Source organism: Benincasa hispida, chromosome 8 (genome assembly GCF_027475165.1).
Source record: "Benincasa hispida cultivar pf3 chromosome 8, pf3_genome.v1.1, whole genome shotgun sequence".
In the NCBI taxonomy this organism is placed as follows: domain Eukaryota; kingdom Viridiplantae; phylum Streptophyta; class Magnoliopsida; order Cucurbitales; family Cucurbitaceae; genus Benincasa; species Benincasa hispida.
This window is the reverse complement of record NC_143485.1, coordinates 14,571,417-14,589,670: the sequence shown is the minus strand read 5'-3', so window position 1 is coordinate 14,589,670 and position 18,254 is coordinate 14,571,417. Positions and strand designations below refer to the sequence as shown.

Sequence of the window (18,254 nt, the reverse complement as noted above, 5' to 3'; positions counted from 1 at the left end):
TTTACTTAACTTATTTTTATAATATAAATTTATTAAATGAATAGAATTGTTTTTTTACATAAATTATTAATTTATTAGCCAAAACTATCTTAAATATATTTAATTAGTAAACTATGATTAGTTAAATTTAGTTAGTATTAAACTTCATTTTCAATAATAATAATTTATTACTTTATTTTTTTTAATAATCAAGTAATTATTTATTAAGATTAATTTTAATTTAATCATTCATTAGGAACATATCATCATCACTGATTATTTATAAGAAATTAATTATTTATTGTGATTAATTTTTATTACTCCATTCATTATTAACATATCATAATTACAAAATACTTTTTAGTATTGTTTATTAATATATCATATGTTTTATCTCATTTTTCTTTCCTTTTTATATAATATATTGTCCATTAAAATATATTTTCTTATATTATTTAATTAAAATTAAAATTACTAATGTTGAACTTAATTAATAATAAAAATATTTAAGTATTAGATTATAATTAGCATGACGTTCATTAAATGTATTAATTGGTTAATTTTAGTTATAAATTACTCAGTCTTCAAATATTTATAATTAAAAGTATTATTGATTCGTAATTAACTTTTTATTGATATATTGAATATTATTTATTCTTTAAATTATTAATCTATTATAATTAGAATAAGATTTTCATGTTTAATTACATAATTAAACGAAAACACAATTTTTGTTCATAAAATTCTAATAGCATTCTTATGCACAACCAAACACACTCATCTTTGATTCTCAGACATCTTATTTACAGGCATCTAAAAAACCTTAAACCAAACAGCCCCTAACCTATTGACCTAATAATTGACCTACCAACCAAGAATCACACACACTTTCACACTTCCCACTCCATATTAAATTCATTGGAGTTACCTTATTCCTTCACTAAACCTACCTTGCTCGTGGCCACAAACTTTGATAATTTTTGAGTTAGTTTTATAAATCTCTCTTTTTGTTTCTTTAAAGAATGTGTTAGCGATTTCTTTTTTAATTTCTTGATTGGTTATCCTATTATACCATGTTTGTGTGACATCCCAAATTTTCAGCTAATTTAAATTTCAATGTCTTGAAATATTTGGGGGTTATCTTTGAATTTTGAGGATAAATTGAATTGGTGTTCAAGATTAGTTTATTTTTTAAATTTTGCTTCGATGAAGGATTTGATAATTTAAAATTAATTTAAGGAGAATTTATATTTATTTCAAATTTTAATTCAATTTGTGAAATAAGCAGCTTCATTGAATAGTCAATTTCAAATTTTAATTCAATTTAAATTTGTGTTTCCTTTGAGCTGTCAGCCTACCCAACTCAAGCAGTTGCCTGCTTGTTCATAAAATTAAAGATTCATCTTACAAAATTAATAACTCGAATTCTAGAGCTCACCTCAAGAAATTTCCTTATACAAACTTGTAAAGAATTGTTTCAGGAATCTTACCTCAAAGTTTTAGCATCAGATCTTCGTGGTCTGTCCTAGAGACTCAATTCTTTAACGATGGCCCAGATTCACCCGAGAACAGAACCTCTGGTACTTTTTCTCCTTCTCCGGCCTTAATCCGATGAGACTTCTTCTGATAGTGTCACCTCTGAAAGTAGACTCTCAGAGCTTTCCAAAGACACCAAGAACTCTAAATTTTCATGGAGGAAATGATCACACTAATCGTTTGAAGTTCAACCTCTCCTTTTTATACTGCTTTCCACCGCCTCTCATTAAATGCTAGCCCGACACCTTCAACTTTCAAAGAGTCAAATCCGGTGCTAAGAACATTTGGTAATTTTAATTGTGATTAATGCTGACCAAATCAGTCCAATCGTTTAGCTCACCGCCCCATCGTTTACCTCATCGTTTGTGACCTCACGCTGATGCTTGTCACCCGACGATCTCGCCCAACGCATAGCACACTGACACCCATCGTGTAGCACTGACACCCATCGTGTAGCGCTGACGCCCATCGTCTAGCGCTCACGCCCATTGCATAGCGCCATCGCCCAACGTCATCATTTAGTGCTAATGCCAATAGTGTAGTTCCAATGCCCCATCGCTTAATGCTATCGTCTAACACATAGCGCTATCGTTTAGCGCGATACTCCGCATCGTTTAGCACCACACTTTATCGCACAATCGCCTACCGCATCGCTAAGCTCCGCGCATTTACTACATGATCGCCTACCGCATCATTTAGCTCCGCGCATTGCTACACGATCGTCCAGCGTCCGCTTACACGATTGCCTACTTCATCGTGTAGTGCCGCTCACTTACTAGACGATCGCGTACCCCATCGTGTAGCACCGCTCATTTGCTACACGATCATATACCTCATCGTGTAGCGCCGCTCACAGTTACACGATCGTCTAGCGCGCACAACTCCAACGCCCAGCGCCCATGCCCGCGCACATTTAAGGTTGCCGCATGCTTTACTAACCTCTCAAGGCATTGGTTGCCGCATGCTTTCCCACGTGTAGCTTTTTCTTTGGCTACACTTTGGCTTCCTTCAACACCCAAATAACCTCTAAAATGAGCATGGTCAACGCATGATACAACACTTAGCCAATTTTCTAGCCTCCACCGCATGGGTTATACTTAGCCAATTTTTTCAAGCTCTACCAGCTTTCAAATTCAAACTTTTCTTCTAACTTTTCACCCTTTTCTCTACAATTACACATTAATTTCTACATCAACCTACTCACCACACTGGTCTGAGTAGGGAACTTGCTCAAGTAGAGAAATAAGGGCTCAGGGTTCACATTTACCTCCCCCTCATGAAAATTTCGTCCTTGAAATTTCGCTACAAGTCCGTCAATTAAACAACTGCGGATACTTGTTTCTTATTTGCTCTTCAGCTTCCCATGTAGCTTCTTCAGTGCTATGGTTTCTCCATAGTACCTTTACCAATGGTATTGTCTTATTCCTTAAGACTTGTTCTTTTCTGTCAATAATCTCCACTAGTTCTTCTTCATAAGACAAAAAAATTTTCAACTGCACCGGTTGCTCAGGCAACACATGGGTAGGATCTGGCACATACTTTCTTAGCATTGCCACATGAAACACATCATGGATACGAGATAACTCTGGAGGTAATTCCAACCTATAAGCCATTGGGCCAACTCTTTCTATTATCTCGTAGGGTCCAATGTACCTCGGGCTTAACTTTCCTTTTCTACCAAACTTGAGTATTCCTTTCCACGGAGACAACTTAAGAAATACTTTATCACCAACTTCAAATTCTAATTCTCTTCTCCACTTGTCGGCATAACTTTTTTGCCTGTCTCAAGCTGTTTTAAGATTTTCTCTTATAATCTTAACACTGTCTGATCTACTGAACAAGTTCTGGGCCTAATAATTTTCTTTCACCGACCTCATTCCAACATATCATAGTTCTACATGTCTTCTGTATAGAGCCTCATACAGTGCCATTCCGATACTCGAAAGGTAACTATTGTTATATGCAAATTCAATCAACGACAGATGCGTATCCCAACTGCCCTTGAACTGCAATACACATGCCCTCAGCATATCCTCTAGTGTCTGAATCGTCCGCTCAGACTGACCATCCGTCTGTGGATGAAAAGCTGTACTGAAATATAGCTTGGTACCCATAGCTTTCTGTAAGCTAGGCCAAAACTTCGACATAAACCTGGAATCTCGATCTGATACAATTGAAACTAGAGCCCCAAACTGACTCACAATTCGATCAACATACAGCTTAGCTAACTGATCTAGGGTAAAAGTAACTTTAACAGGTAAAAACTTAGTTGTCTTTGTCAATCTATCCACAATTACCCATATACCATCATAGTTCGTTGGTGTCCTTGGTAAACCAAACAGGAAATCCATCGTAACATGCTCCCATTTCCACTCTGGTAATGGGAGTGGATTAAGCAATCATGTTGGCCTCTATCTTTCCGGCTTAACTTGTTGACATACTAAACATCTGTCAACATACTCTGTTATTTCTCTTTTCATACCAGGCCACCAGTACGATTTCTTTAATATTCTGTACATCTTCGTACTGCCTGGATGCAAAGCATAAGTCAAACTATGTGCCTTCCAGAATAGCCTGTTTAAGTGCTAGGTATTAGGTACACATACCCTACCTTCTTTCAATAGCACTTTGTCTGCTCTTAGCTGGTAGTCCGTCCCCAAACCTTTACCTTCTTCAGCTAACTTCTGAAGATCATAATCTTTTAACAGTTCACGTAGAATATCATCTACGAAAGTAGGACGTACTTGAAATGAAGCTATCAAACCTCATGTTTGACCAACTGATAATGCTGCTTTAGCATTATACAACTCATGTATCAGTACACCTCTTACTGTAAAGATAACACCTCTAGCTGATCTGGTCTTTCTACTTAGAGCATCAGCCACCACATTCGCTTTACCTGGGTGGTAATCAATTGTACAGTCATAATCTTTGATCAACTCGATCCATCTTCTCTGTCTTAAGTTTAGCTCTTTCTGATCAAGGATATACTTCAGACTCTTATGATCAGTGAATATATGACAACATTCACCAAACATTACCTGTTTCCACAACTTTAGAGCCAACACAACTGTTGCTAACTCTAAATCGTGCGTAAGGCAGTTACATTCATGCTTCTTTAACTGGCGAGAAGCTAGGCCACTACCTTTCCTTCCTACATCAGCACACATCCTAACCTTGTCAGGATGCATCACAATAAACCTCAAACACTTTGCCTGGTGAAGTTAAAGTTAACACTGGTGCTGACACTAACCTCTGTTTCAACTCTTTGAAACTGTGCTTGCATTCTGGCGACCACTCATACTTCGCATCTTTTCTGGTCAAGTTTGTCAATGGTAGAGCTATCTTAGAAAAGCCCTCCACGAATCTCCTGTAATAACCTGCTAAACCCAGAAAATTGCGTACTTTTGTTACCATCATGGGTCGTTCCTAGTTAACTATTGCTTCTGTCTTTTGGGAATCTACACTGACTCCGTCAGCTGAAACTATATGCCCAAGAAATACAACTTGGTTTAACCAAAAATCACACTTACTAAACTTGGCATATAACTTCTTTTCTCTTAGCATTTGCAACACCAAACTCAAATGTCCCTTGTGCTTCTCTACACTACCAAAATATACTAGTATATCATCTATGAAAACTATCACAAACTGATCCAGGTAAAGATGAAATATCCTATTCATCAAGTCCATAAATACCACAAGAGCATTAGTCAACCCAAATGGCATTACTAGAAACTCATAGTGTTCATACCTGGTCCTGAAAGCAGTCTTGGAAACATGTGTTTCCTTCACCTTCAATTAGTGGTAATCTGATCTCAAATCTATCTTAGCGAACATCGTGGCTCCCTTTAACTAATCGAAGAGATCATCTATACGAGGCAACGAGTACTTATTCTTAATGGTCACCTTATTCAACTGTCTATAGTCTATACATAATCTGAGAGTACCATCTTTTTTCTTGATAAACAAGACTGATGCTCCCCAAGGCGACACATTGGGTCTAATGTACCCCTTATCCACAAGTTTCTATTATTGAACTTTCAATTCCCTTAGTTCTGTTGGTGGCATCCTATATGGTGTCTAGGATATAGATGTTGTATCTGGAACTAATTCAATAGTAAACTCAACTTCCCTGTCAAGTGGTAAGCCTGGTAACTCTTCAGGGAACACATCTAAGAATTCTTGTACCACAGGTACATCCTCAGGTCTCAGTTTCCTATCCTGTGAAACTACCACATAGGCTAAATAAGCTTCACATCCTTTACTCAGCAGCTTCTTAGCCTTCACTGCCGATATTAGACTTCCTGGAAGTATTCTTTTACTTCCTGCCAGGGTTATCTCTTTTTCACCTGGTTTCCTAAACACTATTTCTTTCTTAAAATAATCCACAATGGCATAGTGTTTACTTAGGAAATCCATGCCTTAGATAGCATCAAACTCTAGTAACTCTAGTGGAAAAGTCAACCCATAAACTCTGATTCCCAAGAATTACTTCACAATTCTTATAATACTCATGTACAACTAGAGTATCTTCTACAGGCGTAGAGATAAATAAATCCTCATTCATATGCTCACTCTATCTATATGCAAGGCACATGTGCTAGATATGAATGAGTGCATAGCAGCAGGATCAAATAACACATAAGCGGACTGATTACATAAAGTTATCGTACTAGTTACGACATCTGGAGCCTCTTCCGCTTCCTAGTGTGTCACAGTATATACTCTACCCTGCTGTTGTTGCTGTTGCTATTGCTATTGAGGTCATCCAGTTACCCCTTTCTACTTAGCTACGCTGGATCCCTCACCTCTGGCTCCAGTCGCTCTAGGTTGGTCTACAACCGAGGTAACTTCTCTTTGTTCACCCTGTGCTCCATGACCTAGCTGGGGACAATCTTTCTTGAAGTGCCCCGCTTGTCCGCACTGGAAACACACATTCCTGTCGCCATAACATACTTCTGTATGGCGCTTACCACAGTTGCACGTAGTGATCTCCTTCCTGTACTAGTTACTGACTCGCTAGCACGACCTAGTACTGATCTACCACTCGTCCAACTACAGGTCTTGACCTTTTTCGACTCGAACTCTATTGGCTCACGCCTCCAAAACTCCTCATACCTGACTGTCCAAAGAACGGGGGTCTAATACTCTTATCTATTATTTCTCGGGTAATCTTGAACTGCTCCGCACCTGGCTGGAGTATATCTTGCCTCGCTACACTTCGCTCAACTCTGATAGCAGTCTCAACTAACTGAGTGAAATTCACCCAATTAGTTGTAGAGGTAATGGGTGTACATATCTTTCTTCTTAGGCCATTCTTAAATCTTTTGTATCTCTTTTTCTCTTCCGTAATGATCGGAAGGGCATACTGAGATAACTCTGTAAATCTTTTCTCGTACTCAGTAACCATCATCGTTTCTTGAGTCAGCCTAAAAAAATCCTCCCTCTTTGCTTCTTTAAAAGCACTAGGATAGTATTTATCTTTAAATACTTGTCTAAACTCAGGCCAAGTCATAGCTTCTGAACTGCTTCTCCTGGCCTCTATCACTTTCCACCATTTCTCAGCCCCTTTCTGCAGCAAGAACGTTGCTAACCCGACCTTACGATCCTCAGGGCATCTCATAACATTAAAACATTTCTCAATCAAGTCTAGCCAGACCTTAGCATCTACTGTATTTGTGGCTTCATTGAATGTCGTGGCCTCTAAAGCTTTCAGCCTCTCGACGCAGAATTTCTTCTCTAGATCGATCTGAATCGATCCTACATTTCGCCAATCCCTGGACGATTCTATCAAATACTCGATCCTTCATCTATGGATCTATATCTACCCGTGGGATACTCGACTCATTTTCAGAAGTCGTTTCTTACCCTACTTGGTCTCTAACTCTCTTCCCCTTCAGATCTGGGTCCTGTCTAACTTCAGGGCCTCCGCTGGTCCCAACATTCCTCTCCTCAATCTGCCTGCTCAGCCTGCCACTTTTCCTTGGCATCTTTGCCTAGTTCTTAAGTACACATGTTAGGGACTTCCTTATTGGACTTAATATAATGCATGAACTCTCTCTTTCACCCAAAATCTTATGCTTTGATACCAACTAGTATCAACTAACTCTTTAACCCTCCCAGAACTTATGCTCTGATACCAAGTTGTCACACCCCGTCACAAACTACTCTCTAAGCCTAGGAAAGGATATGACTGCAGCAGTTATCAACCCTTTTGCTGCTTACTGATGCTCAATTTTATGAAGTGGAAATGTGGATGATATGCGTTGATGAAATTGCATTGTGCACTCAAGTTTCCCAGCGGAATCCAAGTGTAAATTCCTCTGAGTTTCATGGTAAGTCCAGGGTTGAACACAGGGACTTATGAAAACAGATCGCGTTGGTAATTTTTATGAAAACCTTGCGGTAACCAAGTAAATAAGTTGTTGGTTTGTTGTTGATTGCGTTAATGAGAAAATAAACAAATGCGGCGGATTTGAGAAAAGGCAGTTGTGTGATAGATGCAATGAGTAAGCGATTAAAGGGTTGAGAATATCTTTAGCTAGCGTTACTTGGGAATGCATCAGACTATGCGATCATGTTACCACCATACACCGCAAGTCATTTTCCAATGCAAATGCGATGCTTCTAAGTCTAAGACGCATGTGTTGAATGCAAAAGTGTCCATAGAGCTTATTCCTAAGTCTCTACTCTTATCCTATGCGATGATGAAAAATGCATGAAAGCAAGGTGACCGCATACAATCATATCCTATCTTTAGGATGCATGCGATGCGTTAATAACAAATAGTGCTCATTTCTAAGCTCCCATCTCTCGATTATGCATTCTAATCTGGATCTTCCGAGCCTAGATTCTAACCTGACCTTCCCAAGTCTAAATCTTGTCCTTAGACTACCCTCCCGAGTATCTCTAATAGACGAATGAAGCATACAATATACAAGATAATCGCAAAGAATGAAGATTCCCTAGTTGTGCTAGCTAAATGCTTCTCAACCCATTCAACTGATTTAGCTACTCATGCGTAAATAACAGAGAGCGAACAGATATAGAGAAGGAAATTCCATTTTTATAAATGAGTTTAAGTACAAAATAACAATGGAAGTTAGAGGTAGAGAGCCTGGTAGCAATTCCTTGCTGACCGAGGCTTTTATACTGAAATCTCTATTCGATTCTAAAGATGTTCCTGCTCCTGCAGGCGTCGGCTCTCTCTCTGCTCTTGAAGCTTCCGGTGCTCTCCCAAGCTTACCGGAACGATTTTTCGGCACAACCTTCTTCCTCACTTTCGCCTTAAAATGAAAGAAAGCTAAGAACAAAGATGTATGAACTAAAAAATGGTGAACTGATCAACTCGTCAACCCCTTTTCTGAAGAATGCTTTTGGTATTTATAGAGCATCCATGGTGAAAGGCGGCTTCTCTCTCATGGTTGTGCAGATGGGACGGCTTTAATTTCTAACTGATGCGCCGAATAATTGTCATCGAAAAGCTGATTGTACTTTGTGACTGTTATTGGCTGTTAACTTAATTCGGATTCGTCTGTCATCAGCTTTCTGTCCCATCGCGCTTAATTAGCCTTTCACCCAGATGTGCCTACCATGTTGCGCTGACCAAGTTGCGGTGATCCTTCTCGAGCGAATGTTTGCGAACATAATCATCGCAAAACCTTGCGGTGAAGTTGCGCTCGACCAATGATTTCCTATGATCACAATTCTTGCATTGCGTCAATGCATATTCTGCACAAGAATACAAAAATCAACGGTTCTAATGCGTTGAACGCATGCGACCACAATATTATGAAATTGATGCTTAATGGATGCAAATTAACATATTTTATCAATGCAATCCAACATTGTTTAAGAACTTAGCACTATGATAACGTACATTTCTGCCCGTTATCACTTACTGCCTAATAACTCTTGCGGAAATAACTCTGATACCAACGTGCAAACTCATACCAAGCGGATGCCTCTATGGCTAAAAACATTAAGTTTACACGCAACATGTTTAGAGAGATTACACTACTAGTTTCACAAGTCTCGATACCCAAAATCTTAGTCCCTATATGAACAACTGTAACATGTGTACAATATTTACAGTAACCACCTAACAGCAGGTTACAATATCTTTGTCCTTTAGTGGCAGAGCAGATGCAGAACTACCTCCTGAGGATTTGACCGCTACCTGGGGGAAAGGAAAACATTTGAAAACGGGGTGAGCTTGCTAGCCCAATGAGTGACTTAAGAAAGAAAACTAATTCTCATGCAAAAGTCTCAATAAAGAGATTAAACTAAAATAAAAATTTATATAGTAACCTTGTACTATAATATAAACATTTTCCAAGCATAAAGCATATAAAGTTGTCTTTTATCATAAAACATTAAAACTGTTCCTTAGTTGAGAATAACCCTGCTATGGTTAAGTCACAATGTCAATTGCTAGTCAACAGAGAACCCTTTTGCTCAATCTCTGACTTTAACTACCTACATTCACGTGGCCATAACTAAGTACTGTCATACCTTAGGTACTTTTGCTTAGATACCTTCTCAAAACTTGTCCTTCAGTATCGAGCTGCTTGGATCCTTCTCAAATGTCCTTTAGTATCGAGTTTCAAGTAAAACTAGTCATACCATGACTTTCTCTTTAAAGCATATAAAGCATAACGCATAGAAAATATGTCTTTAAAGATACTAATGCATGCTTGGTGTATTTAAACACACATAAATAGTTTTTCAATAAACTTTCATACATGGCATACATTTAAAACATAACTCATGGTTTGCTTGGAAATTACTTTGTAAAACTAGTTAGCATGAGAATAATCTTTCTTTAAAACATGGTTTCTTTAAAACATTGTAAATATTTAGTCACTCACAATTTTTTAGAACTATTACTCAAGGTTCGATATGCTTCTATTACGGGTATCAATCATGTGGACATAAAAGCATATATTATCTACTAGCATAAGTCTCCCTTTTGAGACTAACCCTTTAAGTAAGCTTTGTGTTTAGTCTTCCATTTTGAAGAATTTCACAACAATGCACCTTGCTATAGGTTTAGATACTTAGGAATTTCTTTGAGGTTTGGCTCATGCAAAGCTTCCAACCACTCTTCACAAAAGTAACATCACTTATGCAACCAACACTTTTCTTTCTAAGTGTTCTTACAGCTGCATATGGTTGTCCTCAAGGTTTTTTATGCACCCAAGACTCCACTGCAAGCTCTTCTCAGCCTACACAGTAGGTTTAACGCATGGAAAAACTCAACCCTTGGTCTATCCAAGCGTTTCCTTCGAGCTGTCAGCTTACTCAACTCAAGCAGCTGCCTACTTGTTCAAAAAAATTCCAAATTCATCTTACGAAATTAATAACTCGAATTCTAGAGCTCATCTCAAGAAATTTTCTTCTACAAACATGTTAAGAATAGTCTCAAGAATCTTACCTCAAAATTTTAGCATCAGAATCCTCGTTTCTGTTCTAGAGACTCAATTCTTTAACGATGGCCCGAATTCACCCGATAACTGAACCTTTGGTCCTTTTTCTCTTTCTCCGGCCTTAATCTGATGAGGATTTCTTCTGAAAGTGTCACCTCTGAAATTAGACTCTCATAGCTTTCCAAGACACCAAGAACTCTAAATTTTCACGGAGGAATTGATCACACTGATCGTTTGAAGTTCGACCTCCTCTTTTTATACTGCTTTCCACAGCCTCTCATTAAATGCTAGCCTGACATCTTCAACTTTCAAAGAGTCAAATCTGATGCTAAAGACATCTGGTAATTTTAATCGACGATTAATGCCGATTAAATAAGTCCAATTGTTTAGTTCACTGCCCCATTGTTTAGCTCATCGTTTAGTGACCTCACGCTGATGCTTGTCACCCGACAAACTCGCCCAACGCATAGCACACTGACGGCCATCGTGTAGCACTGACGCCCATCGTCTAACCCAGCACGGCTATCATCTGGCACCCACACCCATTGCATAGCGCCATCACTCAACGTCATCGTCTAGCGCTGATGTCGATCATGTAGTTCCAACATCCCATCGTTTAGTGCTATCGTCTAATGCATAGTGCTATCGTTTAGCGCGATCCTCCGGGTCGTCTAGCGCCACACTTTACCCCACGATCGCCTACCTCATCTTTGAGCTCCGCGCATTTACTACAGGATCGCGTACCACATCATTTAGCTCCGCACATTGCTACATGATCGTCCAGCACCCGCCTACACAATTGCCTACTTCATCGTGTAGCACCGCTCACTTACTAGACGATTGCATACCCCATCTTGTAGCGCCGCTCATTTGCTACATGATCGTATACCTCATCGTGTAGTGCCGCTCACAGCTACACGATCGTCCAGCCCGCGTAATTCCAACGCCCAGCGCCCATGCCCGCGCACACTTGAGGGTTATTTCATCACCTTTACTGATGATTATTAAAGGTATGGGTATGTTTACTTAATGTAATATAAGTCTGAAAACTTTGAAAAGTTTAAAGAGTATAATGCTAAAGTTGAAAATGCCTTAAGAAAATCAATAAAAATACTTCAATCTGATCAATGTGGATAGTATATGGATTTAAAATTGTAAGACTATTTAATAGAACATGGAATTATGTCCCAACTGTCAACACCTGGTACACCTCAGCAGAATGGTATATCAGAAAGGAGAAATTGAACATTGTTGGACATGGTTTGGTCTATGATGAGTTAGGCTTCCTTACTTGACTCGTTTTGGGGTTATGCAGTATAGACTGCAGTCTACATTTTAAATTGTGTTCCATCCAAGAGTATTACTGGAACACCTTTGGAGTTATGAAATGGCCGTAAAGGTAGTTTACGCCATTTCGGGATCTAGGATTGCCCAGCATACATGCTTAAGGCTAATCCTTAGAAATTAGAACTTCATTCAAAATTGTGCCTATTTGTAGGTTACCTCAAAAGAACAAGAGGTGGGTACTTCTACCATCCTAAAGATAATAAAGTGTTTGTGTCGACAAATGCTACATGTTTAGAAGAAACCACATTAGGGAGCACAAACCTCGCAGTAAGATAGTATTAAATGAACTTTCTAGTGAAACTACTAAATCTTCAACAAAAGTTGTTGAAGAGTCAAGTACATTAACAAGAGTTATTGATGTTGGTTCATCTAGAAGGTCACATCCACCTCAATCATTGAGGGAGCATTAACATAGTGGGAGGGTTGCGAACCCACTTATTCGTTATATGAGTTTAACAGAAACTCTGGCCGTCATATCTGATAGCGACGTTAAGGACTCATTGTCCTATAAAAAGGCTAGGAGGATGTTGATAAGGATAAAAGGATCAAAGCTATGGATCTCGAAATGAGTCTATGTACTTCAATTTGGTTTGGGATCTTGTAGATCAACCTGATGGAGTAAAATCTATAGGTTACAAATAGATATACAAGAGAAAAAAAGGTGTTGATGGGAAGGTGCACACCTTCAAGGCTAGACTTGTGGTAAAAGGTTATACCTAGGTTGAGGGAGTTGACTATGAGGAGACTTTCTAGCCTATTTTCATATTGAAGTCTACTCGGATACTCTTGTCCATTGATGCATATTATGACTATGAGATTTGAAAAATGGACGTTAAGACTACCTTTCTAAATGGTAATCTTGAAGATACCATTTATATGCAGCAACTTGAGAATTCATAACCCAAGGTCAAGAGCGAAAGGTATGCAAGCTTAATCAATCCATTTATAGATTGAACAAGCTTCAATACTGTGATCAAATCTTATGGCTTTGATCAAAATGTTGATGAGCCCTGTGTTTACAAGAAAATCATCAAAAGTTCAGTAGCTTTCCTACTATTATACGTAGATGATATCCTACTCATTGGGAATGATGTAGGTCTACTGACTGACATTAAATAGTGTCTGGCGGTCCAATTCCAAATGAAAAATTTGGGAGAGGTGTAGTTTGTTCTGGGTATTCAGATCTTTAGGGATTGAAAGAACAAATTGTTGGCCTTGTCTCAAGCATCATATACTGACAAAATGCTTGTCAAGTATTCAATGAAAAACTCCAAGAGAGGTTTGTTACCTTTCAGGCATGGAGTTGTTTTGTCTAAGGAATAGTGTTCTAAGACACCTCAAAAAGTTGAGGAGATGAGACGGATCCCCTATGCATCAGTTGTTGGCAGCCTGATGTATGCAATGTTATGTACAATGACTTGACATCTGCTATGCAATGAGGATAGTCAGTAGATATCAGTCTAATCCAGGATTAGATCATTGGACTACCGTTAAAACCATCCTTAAGTATCTTTGGAGAACATGGACTACATGCTCGTGTATTTGTCTATAGATTTGATCCTTACAGGATACGTAAACTCTGATTTTTAGACAGATAAGGATTCTAGGAAATTCACTTCATAATCAATGTTCACTCTTAACAGAGGGGTTGTAGTCTGGAGAAGCATCAAACAAAGGTGCATTATTGACTCCACCATGGAAACAGAGTATGTAGCAACTTGTGAAGCTGCCAAGGAGACTGTCTGGCTCGAGAAATTCTTGACTGATTTAGAAATAGTTCTAGACATGTCAAAGCCCATCATCCTTTATTGTGATAATAATGGTGTTGTGGCCAATTCCAGGGAGTCCAAAAGTCACAAGCAATATTATATGCCCTAGTTTCTTGTTTTTGTATACTTTTGTAATAGTTTGATTTTGTACACATCACTAGCTTTAGGACAAGTGAGAGATTGTTGTGGTTGATGTCCTAAATCTCGTTAGTTTTGTAGTTTGTAATTGTAATGTACAAACAATTTATTTATGTAATAAAATAAGAGGTTTTTTATTTGACATTTAATAGCATTAACCCACAAAACTAATAAACTAAGATCCAAGGTTATTTTTTGTAACTTAAACATTTATGTGGAGACATACAGATGAATTATGTTTAAGAGATAATCTAAATGGTCTGTGGTAAATAGATAAGGCTAGGTACCTTATTTTGGTGACACTACGAACACGACCTGTTTTGTAGTTGTTATAATTTTTGTAAAGTACTACAAATGATCTGATCTTGGTCATTCATGTGGAGACATGTGAGCGAGAGTGTTCTATACAAAGAGTTTGTATAAGACCGGACTAAGAAATGAGTAGTCTCACTATATAACACCGTTGATAGAAGAAACTTACATTTCATCAGAATGACCATAGATGACTTGACCTGAATCCTGGATTAGTTGTGAAATTCTACCTATGAAGCCAGACCTTTGATTTGTATGGGTGAGATTGCCCTATATCGTCGACTCAATATGTCTTCCATTTTAGGGATTCGTCCGATTGGGGAGCTGGGAATGTAGCTTCATAAGAATGAATTCACTCCTTCCTTATTGTTAGGAAAAGTAGAGAAAATACTCTCTTAAGGGCTGATTCCGGTGCTTGAACAATGTGGTGTCATACCCTCTCCTGGCCTGATAGGGGTTTGGTCATAGTTAGACTATGACTAACTGTTCATTAGAGAGATCAGTGGTACTTAAGAAGTTAGATGTAATTACAAGGGTAAAACGGTAATTTTGGCTCAGTTGTACTTACGAGCAATTTGTGAAGGGTCAACGCACTATTGATTGGTTATATTCAATGGACACGAAAATGTATATGTAATACGAAGAGTACAACATCAGTCTTTAGTAGAGTGATTGGTAGTTAATGGAAGTTGGTTAAGTCAATTGGAGAGTTTAATTAATTAATCAAGTACCATTGGAGCTTCAATTTATAGGTCCATAAGGTTCCCACGATAGCTCGAATGAGATTATTGAGAATTGAATTAATTTTGTATTAATTTGAATTCTTCAAATTAATTGAGTGAATTAACTATATATGATATAATTAATGTAATGTATTTGATACATTATAATATAAAGTTTTATTTTAGAGGAAATAAATATTTGAATATGATTCAAATATTAATTATATGAATGTGAAACTATAGGTCAAATTTAATATAAGTTTGATTCATATTAAATACTATAGGTTAAGTGAGAGAACATTAAACTATAGGTTATACTATATGTGATATGACATAAAATATAGGTTATATGTTATATTGTAGATATAACACATGGTTTAGTATATAGCATTTATATAATAAGGTAGTTATTATATATATGATTATATATTAAATTAATTTAAAATTGAAAATTAGTTTTAATTTTAAATTATTTGAAAAAACGTTCTCTCCTGGCCGTGTAAATGGGGAAGAAGAAAGATAAAAGCAGTTTTATCTTCTTCTTCACTAGTTAACGGAAAACACTGTGATCATTCCAATTTTTGGTGGAAAAAATCTCTCTGCAAATCTCCTCTCAAAATGTTCCCTCTCCCTCTACCAAAATTTTCACAAACCTCCTCTCGTGGATTCTTGTCCCTATAGAGAATATCGAAGAAATCCAATGGTGGTGTATGGCCAATTGGTATTTGGTATTGTTCTGTTCTTGGTTCATGTTCTAAGGAGTTCATTGAGATCGTGACCAAGAGAGGATTTTGTGAAGAATTGTGACTTCAAGGTCAAGTAATTCTAACCCTAAATTTCTCTCTTTTGTTCTTCTTAGCATGTTGTAAATTAAAATGCATATGGCTTTATTCTGAATATATTAAACTTGAAATACAAAAGGGGTTAATCATAAAAATATATTCAAACAAGGTTAGAAACAAAGGCGACATGGTCTTTTAAAATAGGGAGCGCCTGCCGGCCCTATGGACCAAATAGTCATACTTTGTAGGCTAAACAAAACCCCATTCTCATTGGCACGTACACTTCCCACGTGTGAATGCATCTCAATTTTCAACTCTCAATAATTATATTTTTTAAAAAAGAAAGTCAGATATGTCTTGCTACGTGTCAAGTGGGGCCCAGGGGTATGATGATGATTGATTACTCTATTATATTAGATTTTGTTTTTTTGGTCAAAGTTTAGTACGGCAAAAATTAAAAACCTGCCATTTAGTCAACTCAACTACTCATTTGAATTTTTTTGAAAAACCAATTTTTCAAATTAATCTTTATCTTCCAAACACACACTAAACTTCACTTCACTCAAAATTATCTTTTTCTCTTTTTCTTTTCTTTTGCTTTTTATTCTTAAAAAGATGGACTTTTTAGTTCACTTTACTATACACATTTCTAAAATTTTTTAGTTTTTCTTTTAATTATTAAAAATATATTGAGGATAACATAAATATTAATAGTTTTGATAAAGGGGAGAGAAGCATTTCTTAAATGATGTCTTCTTTTTTTTTTTTCGCTAAATTACAAAAACTCGTTAAAATGTTAGGCAAAAATCAAGATATAAAATGGTATGACAGTTACGAAAATAGAAATTAAAACTAAAACATTGTTGTACCGATTGAGCCAAGACAACCACACTTATACGAAAGAGTTACATACACCTCGAATTTACTGACAAGTTATCAAACCTACATTGAGCACTCTTGTTGACACCATCAAGGCTTGAGAAGATGTCAGTGAAGGGTAGTATAAATAGGGGCACGACTCTACCTTCAAAGGTTTGTATAAAAAAAAACTATATGCACTCAGTTTAATACTTCTTTTGCTTACACTGACTCAAATGTTGGAGTGTGTTGGAAAAATTACTATACTGGTGTGAGATTTTGTCCTGCGAGTCAACATAGGATGGAAACCAATAACACCAGTTTCGAACAATCACATTTATCCACATAATCACAAATCAACTAACATATATTGAAAGAAAAGATGGGACAACACATTTTAGCTAGAAAGCCTATTATGTCTTCCAATAATAATTCTAGGTCAACTGAAAAAAAAAAACTTATGGATAATAATAACATTTGTAATATGTTAATCATTTTAAGCTATTGAAACTAAAATATTTGACTACCTAAAAAAGAAAATAAAAAAGAACTCTCCATTATACATATTCAACTACTTAATTTGAGGGGTATTCAAAATAAATGATAACTTGAGGAATCCAATCAACTCAACGTCTGTATGATTCGAATTGGGTTATAAATTTATTTGAAAACTTTATGAGTCGGATTGGTTTAGTGGCAGATTCAAAAAAATTTGTTCGCGAAGGCTTTATAATCGAAGGGTGGTTAAGGAAGAAAAAGTGAAAAAAAAAATGTAAGGAGCGGGGAGGGGGTTGTAAACTATACTTACCTCTAAGTTAGCTATTGGTATTAGTACTATATTAATTATATATAAAGAGCATAAAGTTGATGAGGGCTCGACCCCCAGCCTATACGAAATCCGACTGTGGATGGGTTACTAGATTAACCTAAAATAAATTTAGTATAAACGAATCAATTTAAACTTATTATTAAATTTCAAAAATATTTTTTACACACAATAATGTTACATATACATATATTTGTTTAAATTTTATTTAATTAAAAAAATGATTCTTTATTTTCCAACAACCACCCTTAAGCATAAAATATTAAGTTTCTGGAATTTTATTTTTCAATATATATTTTGAAATTGAATTGCACATCTTAATTTAATGTTTGACAATAAACAAAATATACTTTAAATATGAATATTTTACTTTTTTTCTTTTAAGAAATAAAACAAATTACCTAAACAACTCAAACCAACCAAACCCAAATATTATAGGGTTGATTTAGATTTGGTTCATTATTTAATCAAGATTACTTGGATTAAAAAATATCCACAACCCAAATAAATAGAATTGAGTTTAAAAATATATTTTAACCCAACATAATATAATC

General features: G+C 36.6%; 1 protein-coding gene across 1 annotated transcript; it reads right to left on the bottom strand.

Moving 5' to 3' along the window:
- Positions 1–3,401: 3,401 nt before the first annotated feature.
- On the bottom strand, positions 3,402–7,508 carry LOC150034383 (uncharacterized). The gene is made up of 11 exons (XM_090316702.1): positions 7,387–7,508; positions 6,888–7,295; positions 6,492–6,636; positions 6,327–6,441; positions 5,707–5,822; positions 4,557–4,730; positions 4,296–4,490; positions 4,127–4,199; positions 3,998–4,045; positions 3,821–3,889; positions 3,402–3,748 (listed from the first exon to the last, which is right to left on the bottom strand). Exons 1-11 carry the CDS (start codon positions 7,506–7,508, stop codon positions 3,402–3,404), a joined length of 1,812 nt encoding a protein of 603 aa, XP_090172828.1.
- Between the last annotated feature and the right edge of the window lie 10,746 nt (positions 7,509–18,254).

Bases quoted from the DNA above. Each gene is read 5' to 3' on its own strand.
- LOC150034383 (XM_090316702.1), bottom strand. From the start codon at position 7,508: ATGCCAAGGAAAAGTGGCAGGCTGAGCAGGCAGATTGAGGAGAGGAAT. The intron at 6,442-6,491 runs GTAAGCGCCATA...GTGTGTTTCCAG, and splicing joins GATCACTACGTGCAACTGTG to TGCGGACAAGCGGGGCACTT. The intron at 4,731-5,706 runs GTACAAGAATTC...TAACTTCACCAG, and splicing joins GACCTGAGGATGTACCTGTG to GCAAAGTGTTTGAGGTTTAT.